Source organism: Urocampus carinirostris, chromosome 1 (genome assembly GCF_059441175.1).
Source record: "Urocampus carinirostris isolate Australia breed hairy pipefish chromosome 1, RoL_Ucar_1.0, whole genome shotgun sequence".
NCBI lineage: Eukaryota > Metazoa > Chordata > Actinopteri > Syngnathiformes > Syngnathidae > Urocampus > Urocampus carinirostris.
Window position 1 is genome coordinate 9,714,083 of NC_142349.1, and position 26,659 is coordinate 9,740,741.

Genomic DNA, 26,659 nt, shown 5'->3' on the forward strand with positions numbered 1-26,659 from the left:
CACACCCTAACTTTCACTTGAATTGATTCTTATTTTTCATGCAACAAGAATTATGAATGTAAAATGTGTTGTTTGTGTCAACCCAACAACCACAAGCGTTTAGCATTCGACACCTTTCAGTTTCATTTCTATTTTCTTATTTCTCGTTAGCTAATTTTTCATTTTTCTATAAACCGTTAGCATACCACAAAAACTTCTCCTAAAAACATACTATATATTCACGACATTTACCTTTTAAAAAAATAAATTAAAATCCAGTTATACGGTAAATAAGTGAAAATTGTGACAACGGTTTTTGAGCTATAAGCATGCTTACATGGGTGAACTACACCATCTAGCGGCAAGGCATTCCTACTGTATTTTTTTCAACACTATTGGCATCTGCTCGTGACTCATTCGTGACACACGCGCTCACAAACACGCCATGCACATAAACTTAAAGTCATGTGTTTTGTATCTCCTCTGACTCACCTACAGACACAAATGGGGCGAGAAGGGGAATATAGCGAGCAGTCTGGACTCACGACATCACGAGCGTGAAGACATGAGCGGTGAGTCCACTTCAAACTCTGCACAGTCGCTTCTTAGTTCGTATTTATTCTGTACAAGATTACGGTAACAATATACATTTGAATAAAGGTTATGATGTTTGGGAAATCAAAAAGAATGAAATACAATTTAGAATAGCTAATGTTCAATGAAGAAAAGTTAAAGATTAGGTTTCTCGGAGTGACTATTTGCAATTATATTAGCTGGAGACCACTTTTAAATAGCATACAATCCAAATTAGCAAAAGAAAACACACAGACACATATTTGACCAAAACCCCTTCATTTAATGTGTTGGATCCCTTTACCACTAGGGTGGTAGGGGCACCATTTCCTGTAGTGTGACTTGGGCAAGTCCAGCCTGGTGGCGCCCATCCCTCTCCTGGCCGACAAATGTACAGGCCATTAATTTTGCCTTATTTAAATTATTGTATAGAAATCGGGGACATACATATAAGAGCAATACAATATCGCGTATTCGATTACATAAGAAAGCTTATAGGATTTTGAATAACACTGGGTATAAAGAATATACAGTTTGTAAAATCGGCTACAAAATGCAAAGTAAATAAATAAATCAAGTGAAACTTATATGACTTGTATTAGTATACAAAGCAAGTAAGCGTAAACCCCCCCTCCCTCATCATCTAAGGGAAATCCATAACTTTAAGGTCCAATATTCTTGCACAACATTAAAAATGCTTTTATGCACACTGAAAAGGTACTCATTTATGGAACGATTTAGATGATAACCTCAAAAATGTCCCTAGTTTACATAAAAGTGAATTTCCCTTCGGGGATGAATAAAGTATCTATCTATCTATCTATCTATCTATCTATCTATCTATCTATCTATCTATCTATCTATCTATCTATCTATCTATCTAAATGAAAAACTTGAAATCTTTGGTTTAAAATGACTCCCTCTGGGCACATGGTTATGTACTGTTTTGGACAATTGTATTGTAAAGCTTTTGTTTTTCAAATACTTAATTAATGACTGATGTTGTTTTTTGTGCTGTGCCAAAAAAAAGCCATGAACAAACAAACAAATCCACTGACAGCTGTCGACGCACAAGTGACTTACGGAATAGACTTGTAGGGGTAATAATTACAGTATACATAGGCCTACAGAATATTCTGAATTATTGTGTTATGTTTCTATGAATTGAAAATAACAATTGTTTGTATTGTACACTATGTAGCATATTTTCCTTAAAGTGTTATTTTTAGGAAATATCCTTCACACTTGTCAACTTAAGCCTATTGCTTTCCTTATTAATGATTTCAATTCCTCTTATTGAGCGATAATAAACTTTACAAACGCAAAGCCATGTATTTACTCACAGAAAGTCAGACTATGTAGAATACCACATCATTGTTAGCGATCTACGACTACGTTGTGATACGCTAACAGTGACTGAAACAATCTGCATTAGAGCCAAAATGGGCAAGACGATATCGGTCTGTTAAACAAAAATCCCATACAAAAATCGGTATACGACGTACACTATTTGAGTTTAAAAAAACGTATAGAATACAGGAAAGACGTTTAAGTTAACAGGTATGACTCCCTACTATGCTAAATATGGAAATACAGTGTAAACAGACATACACTAGGTGTTTGTTTGTTTGTCTGTTAGTTGTTTAAGACTGTTTTGTTGAGAATTCATTGTAGTGCTTTGAAAACAACAATACTTATGGTTGAGATGGTTATTATTGGAGTCAGTAAGATTCAAATTGAGTTCAAGTTGATTTATTTTCTATTTGTGATACTTTGGATAGAAAAATATAGGACTAGACAGAACACAATAGAATAGTCTTTATTGTCATCGATTACTACAGACTGAACATTATTAACAAAAAGTTTAGACTTGACACACCAACATAAAACCAAATAAAGACCTTAAAGACTATAATAAAAACGATAAAAATGATATAAAAATATTAGGATAAATTGGTAATATTTGCAAGGTACTGACTTAAATTGTACATCAGAAAATAGCACCAGGAAAATAGCACTAACATTGTTAAAAAATGAGGACAAATAAATAAAATTTTAAAAGCCATGGTTTTCTACCAGTAAAAGTAATAAACAGAAGAGGGTTAAATGTGTTTGGATCTTTTTTACTTTGCCTAGTCATATAACGAAAAAAATATTACTTTGCACACCCAGTATTTGATGACAAAATCATAACTATTTTGTAATACAAATCCTATTTGAAGTATTTCACAAAGTTATATAAAATACGATAAAATCGTATACTTTAACATGACAACATGTTGCATTATTACCCTCTAATTTTACTTAACCGTGTGATTATGATTGCATAGTTTTATTTGACTGTTGTTACATCAATATACACAAATGATTTTGAATGCAGCACACAACACAGTTAAGTTCACAACTGTGTTACTTTAGCCTATCAGTTGCTTTTAAAGCTTAGGAGTCACTGATGCATGGGTCTTCTAACTGTCATAACAAATATAGTGATAGTTTGGCCCACATATTACAAGGACAACAAAACTCCAGACTGCTGATGAGTGCCTGAGATTCCAGCACATTCAAGCGAGTCCCAGCATGCCGGCTGTTGGCTCAAATTGTAGTTTTCAGATCATCTCATGTAGCATCCTAATTCCCCTGACTCCTCAAAATGAGTCACCACAAATGCACAAATAGAATAATCTTCATTCAGCTAACTCATGTTGTGGTACTGTGAAATGGTTTGTATTCCACTGCTCATTCATTTGTTCTGTATATGAAAATTTAGAAAGTAAAAACATCTACTTGATAACATAGTCATGAATTTTCCTAAAGAGACCCAGACACTTTTGTTTTGTTCATTGTCACTATCTTAGTGCTATGGAAAGAACAACTGACATATTATCACAATCTCATTTTACATCACTGTGTTTTAAAAGTAATCCAGAGTTCAAATGCATGTTTTCATTTAGTTTTCAGTGAACCTACATAATTCAATATCATAATCATGCACTACAAGATCACAGTTGATCAAGGTTTAAAACATAGAACATTGTGCAAACATTTGAATTTCAAATTTGATTTCCATCCTAATCTTTGAATACAAGATAATGAATGATTTAAATTAAAACCTTCATATGATTATGACCTGAAAGAGGACACCAACCCAAATGATTCTCCCACAATATCATGTTTTTGGGCCTATTCTAAGTTAGTACTGTATATAATATTTTGGTTGGTAATATATATATAAGAAGAAGAAATATTCACCTGTTTTATCAAATTTTCAGGGTATCTATTTTGTAAGTTGATGTCAAGAAATTTTGACATTGTAGCCAGGGAAGCTGCCAACGAAACAATCATGGCTCTGCTTCAACAGCCGGTGGACTGTGATTGTCCCTGGATTCTTAATTTCAAAGGGACGAGGCGAATTGGTTCATTTGGCAGCTCCTACAAGAGCGCAACATAGGAAATGTGCTCTGTTCTAGACTTGTGCTGGGCATTAAAACAATACCAAGTATTGCAGTTCTCGGGTTATGGCTCTAAGGAAACAGGAAATTAAAAACCTTCAAAGTTGAAAGACTGCAGACAATTTTAAATCCTGTAATACTTTTAAAAATGCAGACTTACAAGAGGAACAAGCACAGTATTAAGGATATCATGCACTTATTTAGCACATATCAAGATGCTTCGTACATACGAATATAATTACTGGTATACAAATTATACCTGTGTACGCAGTTGTTGTCCCCCAATATTCCCACAAAATGCTAGCAAGGACAAATAAAATCCACAGTTTCAGCAATAACCTACCTTTAATGTTTTATGGGGCATTCCTGCAGGCATCACACTTTGGGCAGAGGAAGGCCAAGTCACTCTCGAGGAAACCAGACCTTCTCCTCCTTGGTCAGAGGACCACTGTGAGGAGCTGTGGGATCGTGTGGAAGGAGTGCGACACAAGCTAACCCGAATCCTCAACCCGGCCAAACTCACCCCATATCTCCGCCAATGTAAAGTCATCGATGAGCAGGATGAAGATGAGGTGCTCAACTCCATTCAGTACCCTCTGCGTATCACCAAGGCTGGTGAGAGAAATTAATTTCCCTGATGATAAACATGAAACTTTTTATTCACAGAGAAAAATCAAATGTAAAAAAACGTGCAGGCTTTTGTATGAAAATATGACTGTGCGGATCACATAGTTATAAAGAAGTCATTTTTACATCTGTATTACTAATTTGATAAAAAAAAAACAATCATTGATGTAGAAACAATTTGTCACGACCAGAACGGAATCAGGACCCAATTGTGTAACATTAACCACAAGTTTATTGATAGAAAGAGGAAGGGCAGCGCCCGCGATCCGGTGCTTGCTGGAGGCGGGAAGCAAGCCGCTCACACAATCGGATCGTGTTGCGAATACGGAAGTGGATCTTCCGGGGCGAGAGATGGTGGTGTCGAGGACGGGAAAAACAGGTCGAGCAAAAACGTGGTCGGAATCAAAAACGGGTCGTAAGCCGGGACAGGAGAGCAAACGTGGTCGGGGTAAAAAAAAAAAAAACCTCGTAGACGGAGGCAAACGAGGAGATCAAGAACGGACGGGTGGAAAACGGGGGCAAAAAGTGGAATCGACGGAAGTCAGACTCAAAGGGCTTTCCTTGTAGAAACAGAGGTTCGCTGACGGACTGACAACAGGCGAGTAAAAGGACTGGGCTTAAAAAGGACAGGGAACCAATCAGGTAGCCTGCAGCGGCTGGCGCCAAACGAGCGGGCACAGGGGATCCTAATCTCTCATCATGACACAATTATGTACTTCTGCTAACAACAAAAAAATCTGTCCTCAAAACAAAATGATGAGCATCAAATTTAATGTACTTCTGAAAGGAAACAATTATTGTCAAAAATATCCTGAAGAGACACCTTGTAATTTTTGACCTCTAGATGTCACTGCCTTGTGTAGTGCAACAGAAAACAAGCGCTACAATGCACAAGGAAGGTAACAAACTACAGAGAATCAAAGTTAACTAACAGCACCATTTTACCTATTTTCCCGCTAGGTGAGCCTCCCGTTTTGTAAAATAAATATGCATCTCTTGACCTACAAATATTTTTAGAAATGCAAGTTCATGTGATAGTTTTTTTGCATATTGTTTAAAGCAATATTGTTTTTTAATTAATTACGTTTTTTTTTTACTTTGAGGATGTTCAAGATAACACACAATTGCTTTTTAAGAGCTGAAAATCATAAATTCTAAATGTTGGTTAAAATGTGTTAAAGTTGTTTAAAAGCACTAATGATTGATGAAGGGATCAATAAATGGCTCGACAGATGGATGGATTTGTTGAACGATTAATGAATGGCTGGATGTGAAGTTTATGTGAATACAGTTCTGAAAAACACCTCACATGAACCATAAATGTTTCTCTTGACTGCAGTTTTCCATTCAATTGCACAGGTCGTTTGCTTGACATTCTTCGTGGACAGGGTCCCCGAGGTCTTCAGGCATTCATGGAGTCTCTGGAGTTTTACCATCCAGAGCAATATACACAGCTGACTGGAGAGCAGCCAACGACCCGCTGCTCACTCATACTCGGTAAAGAAAAATGAAAAATAAAAAAATGTAACTCTCACGAAACACAAACGCTTTCACAGATGAGGAAGGTCCAGAGGGGCTGACCCAGTTTCTGCTGCTGGAGGTCCGAAAACTGAGAGAGCAGCTTCGAAACAGTCGGATGTGTGAACGTCGCTTATCTCAGCGTTGTCGGGTAGCGGAAGATGACCGAAGCCGCGCCGAGCGTAAAGCGCAGGAGTTGCGCCATGACAGACTGCAGTTTGAAAGGTTTGGCTGACTTCATCTGAAGAACTGCTGAAAATATTCCGCTTTTCCTGGCACACTATCAAATACTTTATAAAAATCTGTATGTTTCAAAAATAGATATTAAAACGGGTTGAAGAATTATGCAATGCTAAAGCTTTTCATGTTAAGTGTTAAAAAAAATTGAGAACTACAGTGATTCTTTCCCAATCTTACAAAAACTCACTGTGATGAATATTAAAAAACAAAGCAACTCAATAGCAGTGACATGCAGTGAAATTCATATCTGGTGAGGCACAGTCATATTTACAAGTAATGAACTTACATTGTATTCATCATTCGATTGGCATAGCAAGAAAGCAGCATATAAACTGTAACATAGAATAAAAACATTTATTGTCTTACCTTAACTTATAAATGAAGTCTGTGCACTGCTCCTTTTGAATCAGATCAAGTCAATTCACATTCATTTATACAGCCCTTAATCAAAAATGTCTCAAAGGACTGCACAGGATTACAATTACAAAATTGCACAATTACCTGATCTTAAACCAGCATGCGGGCAAGGAACAACTCAAAAACCTCAGTGTGAGGAAAAAAGAGAAACCTTGAGAAAGGACCTCACATGTGGTAATCCCCCTTCCAGGATTGACCAGGGTGAATTACAATTAGAATAAAAGCTTTAATAGATTGTTAATCCTACATTATGTAAACAATCCATGCAACAAAAAAGAAAATTACTGAATGGCTTGACTTTCTCTGTCAGCTTGCTAATACTATAAATAATTATATGGTTTTGGGGCTGAGGTGTGCTCCAAATCGGAATCCTTGGTCTCACTATTGCCCTCTGCCATGAGACAAGAAAATTGTGTGCCTCGTTCTGCATCTGCTGACACTCAGCATAGTATTACGTTACATACCACTAATTTTGAATAAAACCATCAATTGATACAGTAGGTAATCTTCCATTATGACAAAAGTCAATGCAACAAGAAAAAAGTACTAGATGGCTTGACTTTCTATTAGCTTGCTAATACTATCACTAACTCTGTTGTTTGGAGCTAAGGTGTGCGCCAAATAAGAACCCTTGGTCCTTTATTGCCCTCTGTCATGAAGTAAGAGAAATTCATACTAACAGTATTTATAATATTCACAATATAATTTTGAAAAGAAATCTCCAATATGTGAAGTCTAACACTGAATAAATAACATAATGAAACATTATTTAGACTTTATATTTCCATGATGACAGGTGAGGCACATCCTCACTTGCCTCCCCTGACTGCATGTCACTGTCCAATAAAACGCTTTACAGTTATTGCTTGCATCACATTTTTGGTCTGTGACTTTTAGCTTTTTAAAGTTTAAACGTAACCATGGATAATTATCATCCCCCAGGCTACGTCAAGACTGGGAGTCTGCTACTCGAGAGCTAGGAAAGCTGAAAGACAGACACTTGGAGCAGTCTGTGAAGTACTCAAGAGCTTTAGAAGAACAAGGCAAAGCTTCTATCCGGGAGAAGGAACTACTCAAGCAAGTGAGACATTGAGGAGCAAACTTTAAAATTATGTCTAACTTAACTTTCGGCTTAGAGGATTAGTGTCGAATGCTGTAATTTCATAATTGACACACAATGTTGCATTCATATACTCGTACAAAAACATACATTAGAAACACTGGCATCAAAATGTTGTCCACTAAAATCACCATTCTGTTGGTGACTGCTGTGTTGCCTTTTGTACAGGTAGAAGTGCTCAAGTCCAGGTTAACAGAAACGGAATATAAAACAGTCAACCCTGAAGGAAATCACAATCAGACAAACACAAAGAAGAGCTTATTGCACACAGGGAGATCTGGTTCTCCACCAACATTACCCAAAAAGCCGCCATACTCTATTATTAAAGTTGCAAAAACAGAGAGCAGAGGAACTCCTGATCCCGTTCCTGCTACCGGAGTTATAGTAAGTCTTTGTTTTTATATTTATATTTATTGTTGTGTATTTCTTTATAAATATGATTGTGGTCATATCATTTTTTTTGCAATAAGTTTAATGTTTGGGAAATAACCCGGAATAACCCAACATGTATTAAAAATTCTGGATTTTCATATTTCAGATCTGGTGTTTCAGTTTAGTCGCTGTCTCCTGGAAAAATAACTATATGAAGGTTACTTTATATCAATTAAATACTGAGTAAACAATATTAAATTGTCTACGGATGTAAATGTTAGTGTGAATAGTTGTGGTGCTCAGAGATTGACTCGGGACTCGTTGTATGTGGACCCTGTAAATACAGGTAGCTAACGACAGCTACATTGTAAAACTAGATTTTTCAGATTACATTATTATGGTGTCAACATAAGTGTTGGGCATGCTACTTCCAAAAAATAATAATTATAGTTACTGAGTTAGTAACTGAATCACTCTGTAGTAAAATTACCTTGGCACCAGGAAGGGTAACTGCTTCCATTACTTTAATAATAAGTTGTTGTATGTCAAAGAATTTGAAATTTACTGAGCAGTATTTGAGTCATTTGAATTGAGAAGAACGGATGGATAGTGGTGTTATAAAACCTTATATTATCTATTGCACCTCACCAGCAACAGATATAATCCTACACTTGAAGTGCAACAAACATAAACAGTAAACAATATAGTAAAATAACAATCAGCAGTTAATAATATATGTAAAGTGAGTTCAATCAATTAAATCTAACTCTCACAACCTGAGAGAGTAGAGCCTACTGTACTTTAAGTATTTTGTTTACGACAAAAGTCAATTGTAAAACAATATGAAGTGATTTAAGTCTATAATAAATCTCAATCTCTATTTAGACAACTGCTCAATTAGATGCATGCTACTGTACTTCAAGTATTTTCACATAACAAAAACAAAGTATTATTGCTTGCTTGCTGACAGTGGGGGATGGGAAAGAGGCTCCACCTCCGCCTTCAGGTGTAGCAAACACAGAAACGTGCAAGCATTTTGCCTGTGGAGTCAGGTCAGGCCCTTTTTGGAGGAAAAAGGCGCGGTGCTAACGGCAAAGAGTATCAAACATCTTTGATATTTGATCGCCAAATTCTTCAAGTGTGCACGGGAGGGAGGAAAACCGCCACTTGACGCATGCGCTCTAAATACAATACACCGCTGTGACGTCTATGTTTCCAGCTCTTTTGGGTCCTAAGCAGCTCTTCAGGTGGTTTTTGTTGCTTTAATCAAGGCATTACCAATTTTTATCTAACATTATGCAAGGAATGACTTAGAAAGAAGAAAAAACTTAAAAAGACTTGAATGGAAAAAAAACCCAGAAGAAAATAAATAATTTTAAAAAAGATCTATTAACAAAGAAAAAATAATAAACTTTACATTTGTATATGAATACATAGACACTGAAAAACATGGGAAATAAAGTCAAGTCAAGTTTATTTGTATAGCCCTTAATCATAAGGAGTCTCAAAGGGCTTCGCAGACCACAGATTATTGCAAACTACAGACTATTATGACACCATCCCCTGATCTAAAACCTACATGAGGGCAAGGAAAAACTCAAAAACCTCAACATGGGGAAAATTAAGAAAATTAAAATATGTATAGATCTACAAAAAAAACAGATAAAATACAAAACAATCTTAACCTTTTTTTATGCTCAACAAATTTAAAGTAAACAGCACATAATCCCCCCAAACATTCCCAATCACAAGAGAAAAAAAGCATCTTGGAGGGAAGCAGATGTTGATTGGTGGGGAACAAGTTCCCTTTGCTTACTTCTAACAGTCAGCTCAAAGAGCTGTTTCGTCCGCAAATGACTCGAGTCAGCTGTCACACCATTGACAAAAGCACAAACATGGGGCTCACATTTTACATGACTCAGGTCTCATTCGCCTTTTATTTTGGCGCAATAGTCTCATCTCATCTCATTAGCTGCACCGCTTATCCTCCGTAGGGTCGCGGGGGTGCTGCAGCCCATCCCAGCAATCATCGGGCAGTGGGCAGGGGACACCCCTGAACTGGTTGCCAGCCAATCGCAGGGCACACAGGGACAGACAACTCGCTCGCTCATTCACACCTAGGGACAATTGAAATGCATGTCTTTGGAATGTGGGAGGAAACCGGAGTGCCCCGAGGAAACCCACGTAAGCACGGGGAGAACATACAAACTCCGCACAGTAAGTCCGGTAGCTGGATTTGAACCCATACAGGAGGTTCCCAAGACCTTAGAACTGTGCCGCACACGCGCTAACCACTGCTCCGCCGTGCTGCCCTGGCGCAATAGTGAATACTATATTTATAATCACTATGTAACTATATGGTAGTTGCTATTTTGAATGGTGACATGATCCAAAAAGACGCAACGTAAACACCTAGGAGAAGAGTGCAAACCCTTGCTGCTGAAAATTGCGTCAGGTTTGCGGGGGCACACCCAAAGTAACGCACCACTTTTGACTGTCAAAAACGGTAATGGTGTTGTTATTGCGGAAAACACATTTACCGGTAGTTAGATTACCCCGTTATGAATAACGCCTTACGTAATCGCATTATTTATAAGGGCGTTAGTCCCAACACTGGTCACCAGCGATTCAGTCTCAGTATCGCCCTCTGTCATGAGACAAAAGAAGTGTGTGCCTTATTCTGCTTCTGCAGACGCTTAGCACAGTAATACGTGACATACCACTCCTTTTGTAGTATTATTATCATTTTTATCCAGAGTACAGCATTTTCAAGTAAAATTAATTATGATATAGCACAGTGCTGTAAGTGGTTTTTTTGACAACAGAATCTAATTAAACAACACAATGATCTCACACGGTCTTGGAATGTGGAGAACCCATAGGAAATCAGCTCAAGAACATGAAAACTTTACACAGGAAGACTGGACTGTAAGGCATCCATTCTCTGAAAGTCTGAATACTGAGACACCGTCTTTGTGAGTGGTGAAATGCAAACAGATAAGCTACATGGACTTTACAGTATCCGCTATTTCGTCTTCTAATACTTCAATTCCTTTAGGAAATCGAACTCAACCAATTTCAATGGTATTTATAGTACTTACCTGTAAGGTAATAACCCACATGCGCAAACACTGTAGATACTGTAAATTTTACATTTATTTTTGTGCTGTTATCTTGCACGATAGGGTCATGTTTTTTTACCGTAATGCATTATGGTATAAAGTTAAATATAAAATAAGGCACTGATTTTACCCCAGACATTATAACAAATTGTTTCAAATTGTTGGATGGAATTACACTCAGCAGTGGGAGGGTTACAGCCAGGTGACATTTCTGCAGCAATACATTTTTGTTTTCTACATGTTTCTTTAAGGCTCTGATGGATATCTTACGGCAGGATCGCAAAGAGGCTACAGATCAGAGAGAGGAGCTCTGCAACTTGATTACTAGACTACAGGGTGAAATACAAAGCACTGAGGAACACAGGGACAAGGTGAACATTTTCCAAGTATAGAAATGAACACCGATTAAATAATTGTGCTGATAAGTAGATGTTTTCTGTCCTACATACATTTGCAGCTACAATTGCAATGTGAGCAGCTACAGCTGAAGGTGAGGACGCTGCAACTGGATTGGGAGACAGAGCAGAAGCGGAGTATGTCCTACTTTAACCAAATCATGGAACTTGAAAAAGAAAGGGACCAGGTCAGTGTATAGTCTTTGTTGATCCAGGACTCATACTTTATGGATGAAACTACTCAAATTTTGAGATTATAACTCGCAAAGGACATACAACTGGGATTTTCAGGCTAGGTTTATGGGGACATTTGCGACCAGTCGACCATATTTCAGTGAGTCGCCTCGGATACAAAAAAATTTACAAATAAAATATGTGTATATTTTAAACTACTATAGGGTAACATGATTTAATTTAAAAATTCCGACCCAACCTATCACGAGGTGTCGGACAGACCCAAACACTGGACACAAGGGATGTGGTCAAACCACACTAGGAAGGAGGCTTATTTAATCCGCAACAACAAAATGCTTAATCGGCTATAAGGGGGTGTGGGGTGGGGAATGCAGAAGAGGAGATCTTGAGAGGGAGGCTTGCGAGGGACACATCGATCCCGTCTGTCCTGTCCGGTTTAGATCTCGTCTGCCTCTGGCTTCCTGTTTTCCCGTGCCTGACTTCTCTGTCTCACTTCTTCCGCCCAGCGATCGCGGAATCACTGGCGTTTGTGTTCACGCGCATGACTGCCCCATTCCTATAAAATGAAGCTTGTGTGAAAACGTTACGCGTCTGGGTCCACCGTCTGTTTGGGTTCTGACAAGGTCGTTGGTACAACTCCAATAAATAGGTGATATTATATGAACTGCCCGAAAAATGGATATCATTCATTTACAATAACCTAAAAAGAAATACATCATTATGTTTGAAAGAGAAAAAAATTGTCATTTTCTACAAAAGAGTCTTTTTTTTTCAAACATCAACCAACACCCCTCGTTTTGGTTGGATCGAATAAAACAGCCAAGTTCTGGATAGGTCATGGTTTTATCTAAATTGGTTTATTTTTGACTTAAAGTGTTTTTAAGCAATAAAAAGCTATTTGGAAAACTAATCAAACTAGATGTTAGTGTGCTTATTATAATAGAATCAAAACTGATGAATATAAAAGGCCCTCGTATACCTTCAATGTTTCTGTATGTGGCTCTCACAGGAAAAACACCTGACCTCCACACACAGTAACAGTGGTACAGTATTGCATTAGACATCTTTTTTGATAGACTACATTTCTTTTTGTTTTTCAGGCCATGCATAGTCGGGATAGCCTGCAGTTAGAGTACACCGACTGTCTATTGGACAAGAATCGTTTGCGTAAACGCATTGCAGAGCTGCAAGCTAACCTGGAGCAGCAGCAGCGAGAGTTGGAGCGGGAAACAGAAAAGAGCAGGGAGCAAATGCAGCAGAGCAGTTCCTGTCTGCATTGTGTAAGTCATGTCCTCGAATACCGGGCTCAAATGTTAGAAACCTGTCCATCAAGCAACATGGTTCTTGTTCTATTAAGGCTCAGTTATATAAAATGTCAATTTTGGGGTGCACAAAAGTCAATATTTACAGTATGTTCTGTGATGCATCTGTTGTCTAAATTACTTTGAAAGTTATGGATATATTTTTCGAAAATTGGTGGTTATTGTGGATATATGTTTTAATTACTATCATTATTAGTACTTTGATTTACATCTGAGCATTACGTTAGGTGCCCTTCAACTTGCCTGTTTGATCTGTTAGTGCCTGTGATTCTTTCATTTGTTTTAGGGCATCTACTTAGGGTAATACACGAAGCAAAAAAAGATTTATTATTTTGGAATGCAAGTGGAAAAAAAAAGGTTGATAGGAATGCTTTACCCGCTGCCGAGTAGCTGATGATTTTTCTTTGTACTATATGTCATGTGCTCTCCAGTCCTGTCTGTCTGTGTGTAGTGAAGACCATTGCTACGGACCCTGCTGCTCCCTGGGCCTGGACCTAAGCCTTCCTGTTAATGACACACACCTTCAGCTGAGGAAGGTTTGTACAAATATTTGGTTTTCAAACATGACAATTAGATTTTATCTGTTGCTTTGTGAAAAGCAAATGGAACCAACCTTATTTTTTGGAGTATAAGGCGCACCAAAAATTATTGCATAAAAGGTTTTACTGTGTTTGAGCAATGATCATGCAATGATTGATCAATCGAGTAATGTAGCTGACCTAATTCGCAAAACGTTTTATGCAACAGAAATCAAACTAGCGTAGTAGCAGTGAGAGCGCTGACACTTTACAAGTAGTACAGATGACATTGGAAAAGGCATTAGACCATACCTAATCATCTCACTATTCTTACTCATGGTGCCAGATTTGCATAGTGCATTCTTATAGGTTAAACAGTCTCTTCACTTCTTCACCAACAAATATTATAAAATGGAGAAAACCAAAAGACTTTCAACAAAATACTATACAAACTCTTTTACGTAAATATACCGTATTTTCCGCGCTATAAGGCGCACCGGGTTATAGGGCGCACCCCCCAAAAATAGTTTTTGGTCCTATATCTTCCATAGATAAGGCGCACCGGATTATAAGGCGCTACAATGGGAACGTCGTCAAAACAGTCAGATGATTCAGTCAAACTTATTACCCCCTTAACATTCCCAAATCTTGCAAAGAAGCAAATACGTGTCGTAGACACGTGCGGATGCGGTGTCCGTACTATGTCACTCAAATGCATCGTTTCAAATATCATTCGGAAGGTTAAAGTCTTGGGATTCAAGAAATGCCAACCATTCCTTAGTTTCTATTTTCTTTTTCGCTTGCAACTTTACTGTGCATATGACAATAAACATTAGGAATTGAGTTTCATTTAAAAATAGACACTCCATTCCATCCATTATCTGCACCGCTTATCACAGAAACATTGAGTTCAGTCTGAAACAAGATACTGGGAAAATATATAGCCTGGGTAGCTCACCGAAGTTGTTGTGTTTAATAATAATGTGCAGCCATGGTCCTCTTATATCCGTGAGTTTAGTAAATCCAGGAGAGTAAAATATTTACAAATACAGAATAGTAAAAAAATGCTTTCTGTATGCCGTCAAACCACGTGCTATACGCATTCATCTTTTTCGGCCAATTGCAGGCTTTGTTTTGCCGCTTCAGCCAATGCCAGCCTGTAAATGATAAAAAGGATCCGCCCCTTGACCTCTGCATAACTTTAGCCAATAGTGATCGATTCAACTAATCATTGACACATCTTTTTCGGCCAATTGCAGGCTTTGTTTTACAGTTTAAGCCAATGCCAGCCTATAAATGATAAAAAGGATCCGCCTCTTGACCTCCGAATAACTTTAGCCAATAGTGATCGATTCAAATGATGATTGACACATTGGTCAGCCAATGAATCGCCGGTAAATAAATCCCAGCATACACCGCGGACTACTTGGCGTTCGGGGGAAAATCTAGTCGGCGGCTGCAAGTTAGTTTGAAGACTTTGCGATTTAATATTGATCCATAAATAAGGCGCACTGTATTATAAGGCGCATGGTCAGCTTTTGAAAAAAATTAAGACTTTTAGGTGCGCCTTATAGTGCGGAAAATACGGTACATATTAAACCGCAATGTTATCGACACACAATAGTAGAAAAACTGTTGAACCTAGTACCAATGGTGGTCTAGTGGTAAAGTGTCAGCACTCTCACAGCCACTACTCAGGTTCGATTGTCATTGCTTACATTTTGCAATTTGTATCGAAGACACTTATTGAATGATCAATCGTTGCAATAATATACACAGTAAGTGTATAAAGAGCTCAACGGTTATACAGAAATGCACATGTTGGTTCTCACTGTAGGCTTAATTTAATGCGCCTTAGAGTCCTGTGCGCCTAACATATGAAAAATATACAACATACAACACAAGACTTTTGCGCCTTATAGTGCGGAAAATACAATACAATTTAGACATGAATCCAAATTTTGGGGTAGCAATTATGTTTGTATGATTGTTTTTATGCTTTGCAACTATGAAATGTCATAGTAAAAAGTTTAGTCCAGTAAGTATACTTTAAGAAAACCTGATAATCATTGTGGACAAGTCCCAAGAAATGTTGGGACATGCAGAGAGAGTAGAGGTAAGATCGGGCCAAAAAAAAGCACCCGAGCCCGACGCAGGCCCGAGGGGTATTAAACCCGACCCGGACCGAGCCCGACTAATTAACTGGATTTGCTGGCCCGGCCCGAGGGGGCCCGAAATTACATATTTTATTTATAAGGAGGGGTGATTTATGATAACAAATTAAACTCTGCCTTTTGTTACAACATCTAGGCCTAAGTTAAATAAAACTGTATAAACATTTACATCTTTTATATTTCTGTGTCTGCACTGCAGATGTTACATTAAGCGACAATCTGTCATTGACGTTTTTTTTTTTTTGAGGTAGCGAAAACATTTAAGGGCGTCCGTCATTTTGACGACTTGATCATTGGGCCATAATCCACAGCAGCAGTAGTAGTACGTCCTTAAGATTTTAGCGCAGCACTTTCATTAAGCGGGTGTTGACGTGTTGTGCCCTTTTCCGACTCCTATGCAAATCCCCCCCCCCCCCCCCCCCCCCGATCGTATTCTATATAAAACACTTATTAAAACAATAAAGCGAGCTAATTATAATAATTGGGAGATCCTAGTCTATATAACGCGTTTATTTAAACAATAAAGCGTGATTTTATTCTGCAAATTGCGTTTTTTAACGCGGATGAAAATGTCACCAACGTCAATGTACGCTTCCGACAAAAGCGATCGTATTCTATATAAAACGCTTATTAAAACAATAAAGCGAGCTAATTATAACAATTGGGAGATCCTAGTCTATATAACGCGTTTATTTAAACAATAAAGCGCGATCGTATTCTACAACTTGCGTTTTTTAACGCGGATGAAAATGTCACCAACGTCAATGTACGCTTCCGACAAAAGCGATCGTATTCTATATAATACGCTTTAAAACAAAATAAAGCGAGCTAATTATAATAATTGGGAGATTCTAGTCTATATAACGCGTTTATTTAAACAATAAAGCGCGATCGTATTTTACAAAATGCGTTTGTTAATGCGGATGGAAAAGTCACCAACGTCACTGTACGCTATGATTTCCGCAATCACAACTAATTGTACACAAATAATATTTATTTGATTTACTATATTCCTTGGTCTAGTATCCATACATAGTTTAAGTATATATTTTTAATGAACATATATTTATAATTATTAATTAATTAAAAAAAAAAAAAAAAAAAAAAAAAAAAAAAAGCAGGACCGAACCCGACCCGACCCGACCGTATGACTGACATTTCAGGCCCGACCCGGCCCGAAATTGCCTCGGGTTCGGGTTCGGGCTCGGGCCATAAATCTTAGGTCTAAGAGAGAGCTGCTCCACTGTGCAAAGTCATACATTGTGCTGTACTTTTTTCTTCTTCTCTTCAACAGACATCGTCCAGAAGCCGAACAACTGTCAATTCAGGTAGGATGGTTTCAGAACACGGTCAATAATTTAGTTGGCTTATTGTTATTGTGTCCGTGTATTCCCAGATTCTTATTCCAATTCTGAAGACAATCCACAGTCATCAGTGCGTATCGCATGTCTTTACTCACAAACAAACGTGAATTTAGGTTTGGCGAATACATTTTTATCTACTTCTCCATTCTTAGACTGATGAGAAGGAAATAAATCGCCTCTCAACATTCCCATTTCCTCCTTGTGTGAACTCAATCAACCGGAGATTCAATACAGAGTGAGTCGCAATTAAAAAACCATCCGAAGTTTTTAACTGAAGTCATTTTGCTTTGTCTGCCATTTGAAAAGGTTCGATTTGGACTCCTGGGGCAGCGACGAAAACGACAACATTACAGGTTTAGTTCATTATGTCCTCAAATGCATTAGCACTGATGATCTCATCAGGTTTTAAGTAGGTTCAAATTATGTTTCAGGTGAACATAGTGAACCTTCTCTATGGGATTCCTGGAATTCCCAACAATCACATCTCTTCTCCGCTGATCTGGTGAAACTGCCAGCTGTTACCGCACATCAGCACAGTCCAAGCAGCTCAAGGTAGCAAACAAACCAATCAAAATATATTAAAAACTGTTTTTTTTCTATAGTGCAAGCTAGCCTTCTGTCCCCAGCATACACAGGTTTGGTTTATTTTAGGATACCTCCCACCTCTCCATCTTCACGCCCTTCTATAAGCACAAAGAAAGGAACACGTCTGGTTGATGACATTACCATAACTGGTGGAAACCAAACAGGAATATTTGTTAGCCACGTCAAACCAGGTTCAGTTGCACAACAATGTGGTTTGAAGGAGGGAAGTGAGCTCTTGGAGGTATGTGTCAGTCAAGTTAGACGCTGAAATTAACTGTGAGAAATTTTTGCTGTTGTTTTTTTCCCCCAGATAACGTATGTCCAATAATTGTCGCGTCGTACATTGAGAAAGTTTTCACTCTTTTAGGAGACTTTATAGAAATACTTGAAGTTAAATGTCAACCCAAGGAGTTTATAAATATAAAATTTCATATGGGCACCCACTACTCAAAACATGGCATTTTTAATTTAATATTTAATAATAATGAAGAAATATCCACCTGTTTTTGTCTCTTTCAATAGGATGCCATTTGGCTAATTGTTGTCGCCCGAAAATATATATTTTCCCAAGAACTCGGTTAACAACCGATCACAGATTGATTTGTCGCTACACGAGCCTGAGAAAATGGACATAGCTGCTTTGATTCCATAAAAGTAGTATCACCATAATAGTGTATTTTGATTAGTCGGCAAGTCTCAAACATACATATTGTAAAGAACAAATATTTGTGTTGAGTTCTGCTTTAACCAAACAGTTAGTTATGTTTTTTTTTAATCCCGGGGCAATCCATGACACTATTCTACAAAAAATGAATTTGAGAAAATTGAGTAAAACGGCAGAAAAAGTTACCCACATGAGTTATAATATTTCCTAACTAAATATATTTTATCATTTGTTTTCTTGGATTAAATGTAAAAAAAAAACAAAGTGGTCTTACCCATCAAATTGTAAATACTTTTGCTCATTTTTGGGAATGTTTTCTACCATGGTTAGAACAAAATAGCTAGGAGGATTTTGCTTATTAGTTGGGGCTGGCTTTGCAGGGCCCAACTCATTGCCACTAGAGCTGCAAGTCACCAAAGTAAAAGAAAATTTCTCCCATTGGGATTGAACGGGCCCAAATGTTTTCCATCTGATATGAATGGGACTATCCAGAATAAATGGGGGTATTAATTTTCATTCATTTTGGGGGGTTATTATTGTGTGATTAGTGTGTTATTACACAATGTCATTACTATGTTATTACTAATGGCCACATGCAAATGAATTATGCTAACGGAAACATGCTTAAGACGACATGCTAACGTATCATGCTAACGGCTACATGCTAACAAGTCATGCTAACAGATACATGCTAACAGTCATGCTAACTGCTAAATGCTAACCGTTTTCTGTATACTTCCCCTGAATGACTAATACTCCTATGAGAGTGCAGCACAAAGTCCCATTTCTCCAGCACCCAGCCCCAACTCAATTGCCGCGAGAATAGTCGTACTTATAAATGTTCTTATTTGACTAGAAAATTAAAGTGCAAATATCTTAATAAAAATAAATAAAATACAAATACACTCTAAAAAAGTAATTTTCCGCCAATGGGGTAACAGCGGTTAGCTTTTTTGTAGTCTAAGTTTGACAAAATAATCTATAATCTAATGTTACAATGTTATTAATGTTTTAAGCAAATTATACTGTAAATGAAAAAGAGGAATAATCATTTCATCGAGACATTTCTTTTGTTTTATTTATTCAGCTCGAGCATGTTCTCCTCGATGGAGGAAATGTTGTGCTTAGCCAGTGCACTGCTGAGGTGGCACACTTTTCTCTTCAATGGTGGACTGCACCTTCCTCCCTCAAACATCAGAGTAACCCAGAAGGTGAGACAGTTTAGACCACAGGTGTCAAACAGGCGGCCCGCGGGCCAGATCAGGCCCGTTAAGGGATTGAATCCGGCCCGTGAGACAACACTCAGAGAAGCGCAAGAGAAAAACAAGCTGCAGGTTGAAAGATGTCACTTGATGTTGCCAAAGCCAGATGCCTCTCACAAAGACACTGTACTTGTATTTATTTCTCTTTCTCTCTCTCTCTCGATCTCTCTTTCTTTTCCACCCCTTTTCTCCCACTCTGTCTCTGTCTCTTTCACTCTCTGTATCTCTCTTTTGCTCTTCCTTTGTTGCTCTTTGTCTCTTTCCCTCTCTGTGTCTTTTAACCTCTTTTGCTCTAACTTCCTTTTTTCCTTCTCCTCTTTTCTCTTTTCTCTCTTCATACCCTTTGCGCTTTCTTTTCTCTTTTCTCTCCTTCTGTCTTTCTATTTCTCTTTGGATTTCTTTCTTCCTCTCCCTTTCTTTTCCCCCTCTCTCACAACTTTTTATCTTTTGTTTCACACGCTCTCTCCCACTTTTTCTTTCTTTGTCCCACCCTCTCTCCTTTTCCCTCCCTCTTTCTCTTATTTCTTTATCTCTCTTTTTCTTTCTCTTTAATCTACTCGTCCGGCCCCTGACAGAATGTTTGTTCTATCGTGTGGCCCCCGAGTTAAAATGAGTTTGACACCCCTGGTTTAGACCCAAAAAAACCCTATAATTGATCATTCCAATGAAACTAATTATTTTCCATTCCCAGCATATGCCAAACTGTGCTCCCAGCTTTCTCTGCCTACATTCAAGGGGGCTGACTCGTTTTATGTCCGAGTCAATCTGGATATCGAGCCTTTGGGAGACACACTGTCTCTGGATGTGTCCTGTGATGACATAATACATGTCACAGACACGAGACACAATGGCAAATATCATTGGCGTTGTTCAATGGTGGACCCTCGCACAGCGAACTCCCTGCAGGCAGGAAGCATACCCAACTATAGTAGGTGGGCAATCGACACATCATGCTTTTCATCTACGATATGAAATGCACCGTCAAATAGTATCTTTTTTTAGTCTGCTCTACAAACTAGCACTCAGCAATGGAGTCTTTAATTATACAATACCTAGTGTTGTAGCATAAGTGCCTTTGATGAACACAACTTTTTTTCTAATCATCTACATTTTCATGTACCATTTATACATGCCTGCAGCGTATATAAGCCGACCCCCTATAAATGCTTTAAAATAGCCACATACTAAAATAAATATGTACCCAAAATATTCATTAAATTGTGTACTTGAACAACACTAATTCTTTATTGTGTCGATAATTTAGTTTAATGTGCTGGTAATATTTAAATATATAGGTAAAAGTGTTTCCGCCAGACTCCAGGGGGAAAAAACATATGAAGTTGTATCGTATTTGACACAAGATTCATGTTTTACTGCATTGTATTCAGAACCAGTACTGTCTGTTTCATATGGGGAGCAACCCCTATACCCCAAAAAATGACCTGGAAGAGGGATGGGAACCACCATGCTGTACTTGCCCATGACATACCACAGGTGTGGTGGTGTTGGTACCCCAACAACCCTGGCGGTTAGGGCTCCATGATCCGTGAATAAAAAGATCAAATTAAGAACATTTTAAACCATGTACGGTACCATTAAGCAGTGCTTCCATGGCAGACACTCGGACACCATTTTCGTGTTTATTACCATCTCTCACCGACTTCCAGTTTTCCCTTCCATTATTCTGACCTTAAAGAAACTCATTATTATGGGTAAACAAGGCAAAAAAAAATGAGCTAAATCACAATAGTATGAGGCGCAGTCCCTCTCAAACCGTTTGATTGAACAGGAAGACGAGATCCGTAAAGGGGGAGAACAAGAGGACACCGCTAGACTGTGGGCCATTGGGCCTAGGTGGCTAGGTCTGTCTTAGACCCCTTGTATTTATTTTCTATGTGCGTATAAGCCGACCTCCTGATTTCAGTGTTGTATTTTAGTTCTAAATTGATTTATATGCGTTTGTAGTTGATCAATAAAAAAGAAGAAACCCATCACTTTGTTAAACATTCATTAAATTGTTGTTTTTTGCCACAATTTAATGAATGCGAAAAAGTAATTCTGCTGCATGATTTTATTTATATTATCTTCTATTTAAGCGCACAACAGCTGTTACTTGTCAAGCTGCAGAAAATGGCTCTGGAGCAAAAAGACTTTAAAAAGAAGGTAATAATTGATCATTTTCTGATTATTATTGCAAATGTGTTTTGAGTGTTCATCACCATTTGTCATTTTATTTATGTTAGTTCATGAAGAAATGCTCTGCTCGAGTTCGTCTGGTAAAGGCCGTGGACCCCAAAAGCCGTTGGATAGGGGCCACACAGCAGGTTCTTTACACACTGAACAAAGGTAAGATCAAATCTCAGCTGGATCTGAAATGACTGTTTATTTTGAAACATAAATGCTGTGTGTGTGTTTAGGGCATGAGGAGCAATTAATCCCTTACAGCCTGGTGCAACCGATCATGGTTGAATCCAAGCGGCCCGTAATCTTCTCGCCATCTTTGCTGTCGCGTGGCCTCATCGAGAGACTGATGCAGCCTGTTGATTCTGGTTTGAAATACAACACATGTGCACCAGGTATGAGAAAAATGACTATAACTTATGTCAACTTTCCAATGTTTAATTCTCTTTTTTTTTTTTCAAAATCGCTGATTTTTTATGTTTTGCATTCAAATACAAGACCGCATCAGAAAATAAAAATATTTGATAAAGTCATACTCTCCGGATTCATTGCAAAACAACTAAAATATTGCAAGAATTTTATTGTTGTAATACTGCTGATTATGGCTTACAGCCTGAAATATTACTTTTTTCATCACATTGAAACAAAACACATGTTGTCTTGTGGTTGATGAACGATCGATTAATTGATTTATTTACCGTAAATTCCGGACTATAGAGCGCACCTGATTATAAGCTGCACCCACCACATTTTAAGAGGAAAACCGATTTTATACTTACACAAGCCGCCCCTGTGTACAAGCCGCATGCGCCCACAATAAAAAAATGGAACACAAACACAAAATTAACCCAGACCGGACTTTAAGTCCCGCGATTATAACTGAATATCCTTCATTAAAGTTCACAGTCCTAAAATCACAGCCGGCATAATGAACGGAAAATGATACCGGTACTTAAGGTTTGATGCAGACCGGCAGAGTCCGGGTCCCGTTGAAAGTAATCCAAAGAAAAAAGTGTATATCTCCAAAGGTAAGGGTGGGAAAAATATCTATCCGCTATTGTCCGCCGTGTCCACAAACACTCACCTTTACCGGTCCCCACTTCCCGTCAGCCCGCATTTGTTACGCCCCTTCTTTTTAATTCGCCCGTCCAAAACATATCAGAATAAGTGTCCAAAATAAATACAAATAAATACATTACAAAAATTTACAGTTGCAAATACAAATTATACATGGTTACACATATTTACAAAAAAAGACGGTACACCGAGAGGGTTTTCAAAGCTTTAATAATAATAATATAACTTTCATCCCAAACGGTGCCTGTGACAGGTAGCAACACGGTAGCAACACGCTCGCAACACAGTAAACGGGTCTGTTGAAAAAACATACCGTACTTGTAAAAATCACGGTAAACCGTCCTCATCTTCCTCCTTACAACTGAAGCCATCAAAGTGGTCTTCCTCAGTGAAAGAAACGGTGTCATATAGACGTCGTCCCACGCTCCACTCGCGCTGTCACTGTCGCTGGTGTGCCCTCCTCTCCGTCACGCAGCAGACCGGCTTTTCGGAACCCGTTGGTGATGGTGGATTTTTTTATGCTGCCCCACGCTGTCAGGATCCACAGGCAGACTTGCAAAAAAGTTGCCTTTCGCATGCAGCCAGTTTTAGTGAAAGATTTCTCGCCACTAGTCAAGCCAAGAAGTTGCAGTCTTCCTCGGCGCATATATTCCAGCGGTCTAAATCTTACCTTTTGTACTCGAGCGCCGCTGGCGGCCGTTAGAAAAATTACACAAATTGGCAGCATCACTGAATAAGCCGCAGTTGAAAGTTTGGGGGAAAAGTAGCAGCTTATAGTCCGGAATTTACGGTACGTACATTTTTGGGTTTTTTTCTATTTGCTCATTCAGTACCATAAAAGTGAAAAATACCTTTTAATGGCATGCAAACGTCTTTTCAAGTCTGAGGCACTGTTATTTATTTCGTAAGCAAATTTATGGTACAAGATTTTTTTTTCTCAGCGTAAAATACCAAATATCCTCTTGTGAAGCATTAGTTCAAGGTGTAAAAAATAAAAAGTTCAAAATAGTGGAATAGTATTTGAAATTCTTGTTATTCGTGTAAATGACAAGCAATTGTGTTGGATACCACAGACACAACAATATTCTTACCTAGTTTCTACTCGGCGTTTGTAGAGACAATACCAGCCTCTGAGAGAAGAGATAGGAAAATACTTCTGTTGAATTCCGAGGACCACAAGCAAGCTCTCGGAATACGGCTTGCATCTATACAGGAGGTCATCACCCAGGTGAGACAAAATACACACTGCCATCCTTGACAGTATGTGCCAATACAACAATGTTTATTACCTCATCCATGGCTGCTTTACTATTGTAATTTAATTTTAACTGTGCTGGTGTTTTCTAAAATTCACATCTTTCATGCCCGTTTTAGGACAAACATTGTTTGTTGGAGCTCGGGTTGTCATCTGTTGAGAGTTTGCTGCGACATGGGATTTATCCAATTATAATCCACATTCTGCCGAAGAGTAAAAAGCATAAGAAGCTCAGGTAAGGGTGAATCCCCTGGTTTGAACGTATTTGATGTGAGGTGAGCACAAGTTATCCTCTTTTGGGAACAACAATACTCAGCAGACGAAGCGCTGGGCTACAAAGTAAAAGATATCGGTTTGTTTTAATCACATAGTTAAAGTTGAGGAGAGATATTTCCTAAATAAACCTTTTTACAAGTGATCTGTGGTTAAAGCAGGGTTAAAGCGCAATTTACTTGAAAGCCCTGGAGGGAGGGTCTGGATAAGGTTGGGTTTTCCACCAAAAAATCTCTGATAAAAACGTCCACTGTTCTCAAATCTGTTTATTATTTGCTACACGAAATAAAATCTAAATTAAAAAAAAACAAACGTAAAGAATTTATAAGAAAATCAGTTTGTAAAAAAGAATCCAAAATTTGCATGGGCTGCAGTTACATGAAAGGGATAGTTTGTATAATTTGACCACCAGATGTCAATGTATTGTGTAGTGCAACTGAAATTGAGTGCTAAAAAGGAAGGGGACAACCTACGGAGTAACCAAAACAAGAAAACGAAACGAAAAACAAAAAGAAAAAAGAAGAGCAAAGACAAAAAAGGGAAAACATGCACATTTACATCAGAGTTCATGTATTTTTAATATATATTTTTAAATCAGTATTTTTTTCTTATGAATTGTTTTGTACCACCACGTGGCAGGGCCTCAAACTATCGTCCTGCGGGCAATAATTGGCCCCTGGCCCGTGAGTCTGAGACCCTGATTAAAAGAGACATTGTGTATTATTTAGCACTTACTGGTGGTAAAAAACTGTATTGAATAAAAAAAAAACAACAATATTAATCTGAAGAATAAGAACAAAATACATATCACATAAACGTGCTTTTTTTTTTTTAAATACTCGAAGGTCATTTGTATTCATTTTTATTAACATGATGCTCACCTGAAGAGAGCTGACATGATTGTCGGTCATCTTGCTGCTACGGGTTCCCCAAAAAACAAAAACATTGTAAAAGGCTTGGCAAAAAGAAAGGGAAAAAATGGTGCGGTTTGGTCACTTTGAGTCTCCTTAGTTTGTAATCCTCCTTGTGGCTTGGAGCATCCGTTTTCAGTTGAACTGCACAATACAGCTCCATCTACTAGTCAAATATTACACTGTATCTCTTCAACAGATTCACTGTATTGGGTGAAGACAATTAAGTCATATATATATATATATATATATATATATATATATATATATATATATATATATATATATATGTATATTATATATATGTATATTTACGCTTCTGGATTACAGAAAGTTTTTCCCGCTCTGTGGCGATGAAAGTGTGATGGAGGAGCTATGCCAGGCGGAACAGTTGCAACTGGAGACGCTGCCTTTGCTCCACTGTAGCTTGGAACCCAGCTCATGGAATTGCACAGACGATCTTCTCACAGCCGTACGCAACACTATAAGTTCTCAGCAGATCGCAGTAACTTGGATTGAGCTAGATAGGCTGCAGTAGTGTTTTCTTGGAACAATATCCCTGAAATGCACCGAATTAAAGTGTCCTTCCAAAAGTATCTCAACTTTTAGAGCCAGTTAAGAATGTGGAGATTTCAATAAACCAGAGAGGTTTCTAATATGGATGATTTCATGTCTTCTTGTTTGATTCATACATGTCATCTTATGATTGTTTTGACCATTTCAAATTTTGTATGCCGTATTTTGGTGTGGGGAAAAAATAGTCATAAAAACTGATGGCTCGTTTCGATCACTAGTAACCGACTACGTCGTCAGAAATAGCGAAGGAAGATCTGCACAATCATGCACAGCTACATATAGTAAGCAATACATTTACTGTATGTAGGGAAAGAACTATGAAAGATGCTGACATTGTTGTTTGTATTGATGATTTGGTAAATAAAATATTTTTTTACACTAAGTATCTTTTACTTTTATTCTACATAGTATATATCCTGCTGTAAGTACATAGGTGCCGTGTTGTGTTCTTAAGGTTTGGTTGGTTGGATCCCTTCCTTAACCACTAGGG

The 26,659-nt window shown here is 38.0% G+C and overlaps 1 protein-coding gene across 2 annotated transcripts; it reads left to right on the forward strand.

Annotated features, from left to right (window-relative positions):
• The first annotated feature begins 407 nt into the window (after positions 1 to 407).
• Positions 408 to 26,551, forward strand: LOC148373476 (caspase recruitment domain-containing protein 11). 2 transcript variants are annotated; one of them, XM_088353258.1, is made up of 24 exons: positions 408 to 551; positions 4,374 to 4,616; positions 5,988 to 6,125; positions 6,185 to 6,371; positions 7,746 to 7,884; positions 8,092 to 8,307; positions 11,669 to 11,788; positions 11,875 to 12,000; positions 13,108 to 13,287; positions 13,761 to 13,865; positions 17,316 to 17,349; positions 17,418 to 17,455; positions 17,538 to 17,620; positions 17,692 to 17,738; positions 17,817 to 17,937; positions 18,037 to 18,211; positions 19,722 to 19,845; positions 20,588 to 20,828; positions 21,993 to 22,059; positions 22,140 to 22,242; positions 22,314 to 22,472; positions 24,270 to 24,382; positions 24,529 to 24,644; positions 25,924 to 26,551. In XM_088353258.1, exons 1-24 carry the CDS (start codon positions 545 to 547, stop codon positions 26,129 to 26,131), a joined length of 3,090 nt encoding a protein of 1,029 aa, XP_088209384.1. In that variant the 5' UTR covers positions 408 to 544; the 3' UTR covers positions 26,132 to 26,551. The 2 variants fall into 2 exon arrangements, with proteins under 2 accessions (XP_088209384.1, XP_088209391.1); XM_088353265.1 differs by having other exon boundaries at positions 11,693 to 11,788.
• Positions 26,552 to 26,659: the final 108 nt, after the last annotated feature.